Source organism: Egretta garzetta, unplaced genomic scaffold, assembly GCF_000687185.1.
Source record: "Egretta garzetta isolate BGI_Z169 unplaced genomic scaffold, ASM68718v1 scaffold512, whole genome shotgun sequence".
NCBI lineage: Eukaryota > Metazoa > Chordata > Aves > Pelecaniformes > Ardeidae > Egretta > Egretta garzetta.
In genome coordinates this window covers 274,890-282,487 of record NW_009258953.1, presented here as the reverse complement: position 1 = coordinate 282,487, position 7,598 = coordinate 274,890, and the positions used below count along the sequence as shown (strand labels likewise).

General features: G+C 53.1%; 1 protein-coding gene across 2 annotated transcripts in view; it reads left to right on the top strand.

Moving 5' to 3' along the window:
- The first annotated feature begins 7,064 nt into the window (after positions 1-7,064).
- The window catches only part of LOC104122399 (adrenodoxin), a 5,514-nt gene continuing 4,980 nt past the window's right edge, over positions 7,065-7,598 (top strand). The window contains exon 1 of one of the 2 annotated variants that reach the window (XM_009634517.2): positions 7,065-7,261. In XM_009634517.2, the coding sequence (XP_009632812.2) occupies positions 7,083-7,261 (179 nt within the window). In that variant the 5' untranslated portion in view covers positions 7,065-7,082. The remainder of the gene's footprint in view (positions 7,262-7,598) is intronic. The other variant, XM_035890137.1, reaches the window with a different exon arrangement.

Here is a 7,598-nt window from a genome sequence, read left to right as displayed (position 1 = left end):
CCCTTGGAAATGTATACTGTATTGTAAAGAAATGATATTTTGCAAGAAAACTAATGTAAGAAGCTTTCAGTATTACAGTGAGTTTTGTAGACACATTTTTTTATTTGCTAGAATACAGTGAATTGTTCTTCCTCTCCATGTTCCAGTTCAGTTGGATAACTGCTCCTCTTGGGGGTGGGGGGAGGGAAGTACTTTATCAAATGTTTGCCTGGCTTGTTTTTTCTTGTTTTATTTTTTGTTGCTGTAAATTATGTTGAGGTTTTTTTGACCAGTCTTTTTAGTGGATTATAATAAAACATCGATTCCTTAAGGTTGTCGAGTAATTCCTGGGTCCATGTGCTTATCCGCAGAGAGAAACTTGATATCAAGACATTTTTTTTTTTTCCTGTTTGGAGGAGTTGTTTAAAATACATACCCTGTTCTTCCTGAAGTGCCAATAAAGTTCAGAGAAACTCAGCAGATGGTGTCTGGCTGGTTACTTAAGGCTTGCTTTGGGTCTAGTGCCGTGTCTCCAAGCTAAACAGGTCTGCGCTGTGCCTCCTGAGCGGTCGGCCTGGTAGCACTCTCGCAAGTAAGGAGATCTTGCGTTCTGAACAGCAACTGCTCGGCTGACACCCCTTTCTCCCTCCCAGCCCTCCAAGCTGTCTGACTGGAGCCGGTACTGGAATCCACATTTCTGTGTGGAGACACAGAGTGTAGATCTACATCATGTGTAACTTGCAGATGGACTGGTCAAACAGAGGAGGAGGAGCTGCTGTTGGAACTCGCGACTGGTGAGCGCCTGCCGTGCCATGCCCATGGGCATCCACGACCCGGTCAGCGAGCAGAGGGTGGCTGGGCCCTGGTGCTGCTGCTTGCCCCTGCTGTCCTGCCTGGTCTGTCCTGCCCTCACCCTGTACTGGGGGCTTCAGCCCAATTTGAGTTGTGGCTGCCTTGCCGTGGCGTGCTCTACCTGTGTTTCCTGAGGTCTCGGGGCTGGGCCCAGTGATGGAAGAGCATGGCTGCTGCCACCTTGCTGCCAATGAACCGTGGGATCTTCGCAGCTGCTTTTTGCGGTGGTGAAGAGGGGCTTTGCAGAACCTCTGCCTCGCGGGGGCTGCGCTGCAGAGTAAGGCTCCTACTTGGAGTCAGCACAGCTGTAGAAATAAGGCTGTGATTGCTTTTTCCTTCTCTTGTTTTCACTTTCTAAGGGAGGGAATTGCAAGGGGTTGGTCTCTGAGTGCCGATTTGTTTTGATGTAGACAAGTCCTATGGGGGCTTCTCTAGGTAGATGACGGGCTTATCACTTGCTTGCTCAGGCTGATATGTTTGGAGGGAAGCACGGGTGTGTTTATTTTTTTTAAGTGGCCTGGTGTGAGATTCTTTGTGCACGTATGAGCAGGCTCAGTAGCATTGTGCACAAGCACACCAAACGTTAGGCGGAGGCTGGCTTTTGTCTTGCAGGTCTGCAGCTCTAATTTAGGTGCAATTTGTGGACAAGGGTGCAGGTCCTTGTGGCTGAACAATGCCTAAATGAACACCTAGTGCCAAGCAGTGGGTCTTTGGAAGTTACTGGTAATTTTAAGATAGACTTTCTCAGGATAGAGGGCAGGAGGAGGTGGGTATAGGGGAAAGGGGAGGAAGGAGGAGACATCAAGGAAAGAGTAGTGCTGAGACTGCAAAAAGTAATATTGGGAGCTCCTGGAAGGGACTGTACCTCCAACTTGTGTTGAGAAGGCACTTGCTCTGGGCAGTGCGAGTACCATTGGTACAGCTTTCTGGTGAGCAGAGCTAGTTGGGAAATTGCAAGCACCTGTGATTGCCATTGCCTCTGGTTGTGCATCATCTTTTAAAGAAATACAAGCCAGGGCTGATCTTCAATCATCGAGGCTGAACGAAGGGTCAAGGGGGTGCAGAATACACTGCTCTTGAGCTGGGAGGTTATGGTGAAGGCTGTCTGTACCTAGACGCAGCAGTACTGCCCTCCCATCCATCTTTGAAGCATCCTTGACTGACTGAGGGAGAAGCATCTGCAGGCGAAGGCCTTGGCTTGGGGCACTGTAACTTCTTAGTGGCCTTCACCCAGGGAGGCGCAGCTGCATTGCCGGGGCGGCTGCTGCCAAGAGGCCCTGCTGTGAATGCATGCTGTTCCCTTGCTGCAGTGTTAGCCCACCTCTGATGATTGCATTACTCCTGCTTCCAGTGGTGAAAACTTGGCCCTTGTCCTTTGGTTTGAAGTGATTCTCAGAAGGTTACTGAAGGTCTAGAGGAAGGTCGGAGCAGGCACGCAGTGGTCTTGTGAGAGAGAGAGAGGCAGAAGCTGAGGTGTGTTGACAGTCTTTGCCCCGAGCCCCCAGCCCCTACGAGGCAGCATCCGAGACGTGAGTGCGCTTGACGCAAGCGCTTTGTCCGCAGGTTTGCGTTCAGCGCATCTGTTTTGGGGCAGCGCTCCGTACCTGGTCCTGTGGGCTTGGAGGAATCGAACAAGCACAAGTTATCCTATGCGCTTTTATTAGCAGCTTGTTCTGGAACAGGAAAGGCGGTGGATGAATTTTCACAGTGGCAATGGGGATAGGGGCGTTTTAGTTTCGTTCAGTGGCTCTGTGTAAGCAGCCGGTACCTGCTTCCTTGCAGGAGTATCTGCGAGGTGGTGGGCTCGGCGGCAGGCGAGGGCTAGGCTGTTCTTTCTGTTCAAGTTAAGGAAGGACGCATTCTGGAAACCTTCGTTATTCCTGGGTCTGTGTGCCTGCTGCTTTGACTACAGTCCCTGAAACTTCACCCATGGGAACAGCATGGGCTTGCCCCTGGCTGCCTCTTGGCAGCGACTGGGCCAGTGCAGCTCTGGCACGAGCACTTCTCTCTCTCCGGTGTGTGTTTTATCCATCATCCCTCATTCGTGCTTCTCGGAGGCCAGCCGAAGATCCTCTCCCCTGTTCCTTTGAGAGGTCAAACAAGGCAGATAGGATGATGTGTTTCTTCCAAGGCAAAAGAGTTGAGGCTGAACCTGGTGGCCTCTTTCGCAGCTCAGGCTTCCAGCTCCGCGCCCTTCGTGTGCCGAGAGCGCCTGCCCTCCCACAGACCTGGAGGAGAGCGTGGGCCAGTCCTGCTTGCTCCAAACAACACAGGAGCCGCGACTCCTGTACAGGGCGGGGGGGCACGGTGCTGGCCGTCAGCTCTGTCACGACTTGCTCAGCTGCTTGCTCAGCTCCTCCCTCCCCTCTGGACGTGGTGGGAGTTCCACTGTCGGGCACCTGGGATTTTATCCAGTACTGATTTGATAAAATGCCCCAGTATTGGAGTGAGCCGGGTGTTAATTTGCTTGCTTGGATGATGCCTGTAATCTTTCTGTGTCTGTCGCAGCTCGCTTGTGGATGAGGGCCAGAAGGTTTCTGACTTGTGTGTGATTTCTGCCTCCTCCCTCTGCTGCAGGACAGGCTGCCTCTCCTGATCCTTCCCATCATAGAGGAACGTCTTCCTCCCTTAACTTGTCAAACGTATCAAATCTTGATTCAAACGGTAGTGGGGTTACTCTCACAACCCCGGAACTGCTATAAATATAACTGCTATCACTAAAGCTATATTAATGTGTGTGTTAATAACTACAGGATTACACAATGATTTTCGGCTGCTTTCAGAGGGGCAGCGGGCTAATATGGTAATTTTAAACCTTTCATCTAGGGTGTCTTGGAAGCCACAAAGCTTACAGAAGAGCTCTTCTGGTCAGAGCTGTTCGCACAGTGTCTGCAGCCCAAAGGGACGAGTCTGCTTTGTGCTGACTACGCCCCTGCGATTGCTGAGGTGGCTGAGACGGGGGTCGGAGGAGCCGGGTCTGGCACCCGAGAAGTCCAAGCGTGCTCCGGGCTGCCATGGTACTGCGTGATGTCTTGATGGGCCAGTGCAGTGCTGATTTCAATCTGTTTACTACTTGTGCAGAAATCAGGGAGGGGGTGGAGTTAATGGGGGGCAAATCGTCCTTTGTGTGGTGCAGAAGAAATTGGGCAATGTATTTCAAGGTAGAAAACCACTTCCTTCCCAGCATGTGCTACCACATTGCTGGACAAGTAAGCAATGCCGCTGTGCTGGCGGCAGTGCCCTGCTGGGAAGCAAGAGGTGGGGTTGGGGGATGCGCGTGTGTGTATGGGGGCAAACTGGGCTTCTGCCAGATTTCTGTGAAACGGAGCTGAGGATTCGCTTCAGCTGTGTCTGTCCTACCCCTGGAGTCTGTGCTGACCTCCAAAGCAAGGTTTTGATGTTTTTTTCAAAGCAAGGATATTTTTGTTTGCGTGGTTTGTTGTTTGTTTGTTTGGGTCTTCTTGTTGTTTGGTTTGTTTTTTGTGGGAGGGGTGGTTATTTGTAAAGCTTTCTGGTTTTGTGCCCTGGGCTGAATGAACACTGATTTACCCTGGGAAGGCTGTTTCCTTCTGGGCTTGCTGCTAGATGGAGTAGGGGAGAGGAGGGAAAAAGGAGATCGTACTTCTGCCCTCTTCCCCCCCGTTCCGCAGGCCTTACAGCAGCCACCCGAACTCAGTACAGGGCATGGTTTTCTCCTACCCCAGCAGGCTTGTTCCTGCTTTCACCAGGGGACCGTTGTCCCCTTCACTGCTTGTTACCGCCCTGCAGGACGGGGCACGGTGTGTTCAGGGCTGATGTCCCTCTCTGCACTGGCCGCTCTCCCGGCGGGTGGCACCGACCCGTCGCTTGCTGTGCTCTCCCGGCGAGTGGCACCGACCCATCACTTGTTGTGCTCCAAGCTCCTGTCAAGGAGAGAGGTCAGTGCCAAGCAAATACGCAGACGTCCTTGCTGTGAAAACTGCTGCGCATATATCTAGTGTATCCCTCAATTCAAGGTTTGCTGGAGAGATAAGATGCTTTGTGGTTTGTCTGGATGTGCTGTGGCCCCTTTCCTCGCATTTCTCCTGGGAAGCCTTGCCTTCCTTCCATGGAAATGACTGAGAGGCAGGGCTGGGCTGCCTCCACGTCTCCGCAGTGCCTGAACAGCGAAGGCAGGACTGGGCAGTCTCTCAGCCGCAGAGGCTGCACAAAGCAACTCTAAATTCAGGGGTGAGCTGCAGCCCAAGAGTTTGCATTTGGAGGCTGAAGTATTCTGGGCAGCTTGCAGGAGAGCGCAAACCACCTGGAAAAGCTGACCTGGGAGCGAGGGGCCACGGAGCTGGGGCGCTGGCCAGAGCTGCGTTCGGCTGAAAGAAACCACTCGCCGTACTGCCAGCTCTCCTCTGCGATACAAGCGCGGGTGGGGAGGGGAGCTGCCGAAGGATGTTCTACAGATGATTTGAAATGACAAATTTTTACATCAACCGGGGTCAAGGGGTGGAATTAGAGGAATCCTAGCAAACCTGGGCATGGCTGGGCAGTCTGATGTGCACCCATGCCTGCCACGTGGCATCCTGGCTTCGGCATGCTGCAGGGGCCGTGCCTCCTGGCAGACAGCCGCGCTCTCGTGGCACAGGACTTGGGGGTAGCGCTCACTCTGGGCTAAAATCCTGGTGATACTCAGTGGTCCATCTCACCCTCCATGCACTTGCAGAGCTGTTGGCCTGAACGAAACCTGAGGGGCAAGTCCTGGAGCAGAAAAAAGTGCATTTGTGGGACAAGCAGGGGCTGGCATGAGGGCGCTGCAGGGCTGTGACTGACGGTCGCCAAGCCCATCACGGGCTGAGCTAGGAAGCATCGCCCACGTTCAGCAAAGGGAGCATGGAGACTTTGGTCAGCGATCCCCTGCAAATACGACTCCATGTTATCGCTGATCACGTCCCTCCATAGCAGAGCACCCCGATTTCCTCTCGCGTGCGTCCTGTCATGGGAGCGGCACCTTTAAAACTTTATTGGACTGAAGAATAGGATTCCCCTCCCTGCTTACGGAAAATACTTGCACTCCTTAATGTCTTCAACGCTTGTCTCGGAAAGCTTAAACATCCCCTTCCAACCTGAAAGCTTTGGGTGGAAAAACTTCATTTTGGGGCAAAACCCCAAAGGTTTCCAGTCCTCTTCAAAACTATGAATCCTGTGTGTGTGCATGGTGAGGGGAATATTTTCCAGCCAATTCTTAAGCTGTAGTTTCTCTCCCCTGTATGGGTTGATCCCAGAGTCCAGTTTCAAAGGTGTAACTAATACGTTACTGCATTAAAAAACTTGATTGAAGCAAGCACCCTACCAAACGGTGAACTGTTCACTTGGTGTTGGGGACAGTTCGGGCTTTGGAGATGGGTGGGAGCTGTTCTCAAACTCGACAAAAACCAGGAACTGAAACTGTCTCTGCTGTTGTGTTTTGGTTCTTGAGGGCAAACTGACGTACCCTGGAGGGGAGGGTAGACTAAACTGGTGACAGTGGTTCTGGAAATAAATTGAAGTTTTCTTCTACAGCAGTCCCACTAGCATGGAGCATCAGCATGAAATGAGTGATGCTTATCTGCGCCTTTATGGCATTTTTCAGCCGAGCATTTAGCAAATGAGCAAAGTGTGGCTGCTTCGCGCCACTGTCCTGTGCAGAAAGTGAATATTCATGTTTCAGAGCTGGAAGCCTGTGGTACTGTGGAAGGCAATGGTGAGGCTGGACAACACCCACATCAAGAGCAGAATCCGTAAGCCTTGCTTTCAGCCCGTTGCTGTAAAACCGGCATGCCCCTCTCTGCCCGTGGCTCCTGCCAGTCTGCTCTTCCAGCCTGCGGTCTGCAAACCCTTGTGTGGTTAGGCATTGCAGTAAATATTGCTCCTGAACCTGGATTTGGGTCTGGTTCCTCAAAGGGAAGTCTGTAAGGCAAAATGGGGTGAGCATAGCTTGGGGACTGGCACGTGGAGATGATGCTCGTGTTGCCATTCTTCGCCCAATTCCCATGCCCTGGCAGGCTGGACTGCAGCAGGATCCAAGCGCAATCCCTCTGTCCACCCTTCCCTCCTCTCTCCCCTCCCTCCCCCCTCCCTCCCCCCTCAGGGAGGCTGTCCTAGTTCAGTGTGGTGGGTTTTTTCAGTTTTTTGTTTCTTCCTCCCCGCACCCCACCCCCCCCCAGCTCTACTTATAGCTCTTAATCTAGCTGGCCTTGCAACAAATGCCAACTCTGGAGACACGGAGCAGGACCCGCAGCAGCATGATGGCTCAAGGCATCTCGGGGCTGATGCGACCCTTGCTAAGTGGACTGAATGTGAGCAAAACTTACTTTATTTATCTCCGTGGGGTGACAGAGCAGCAGCATGCGCCAGCTAAGCAGGGGGCAGAGAGAGGCTTCAGCTCCACACACAAGCTCCAGGACGCCCCTGGGGAATCGAGGTGAGTAAAATGCTGAACCCCACCTTGCTGTGTCTGGAAGGGCTTTTTCCGGGGGGACACGCGCTTACCTCTGCCGTCCTCTGCAGAAGGGAGAAGAGGGAGGCCGGTGCAGAACATGGGCTGCAGGAGGTGGAGGAGGAGGGAGCGTCGGCTGAGCAGATGCTGGGGGGAGGAAGGTGGTGCAGGAGCCAGCCTGAGAGGTGCCCCCCCCCTTCTGGAGCTGTGGAGGCCACAGCTGGTGCCCTGGATCCAGAGCACGAAGATGATGATGTGGCACAAGAGGCCGCTGACCACGGGGGCTCGGTCACCAGCCTTTGAGGGATGGGGATGGGTGGGC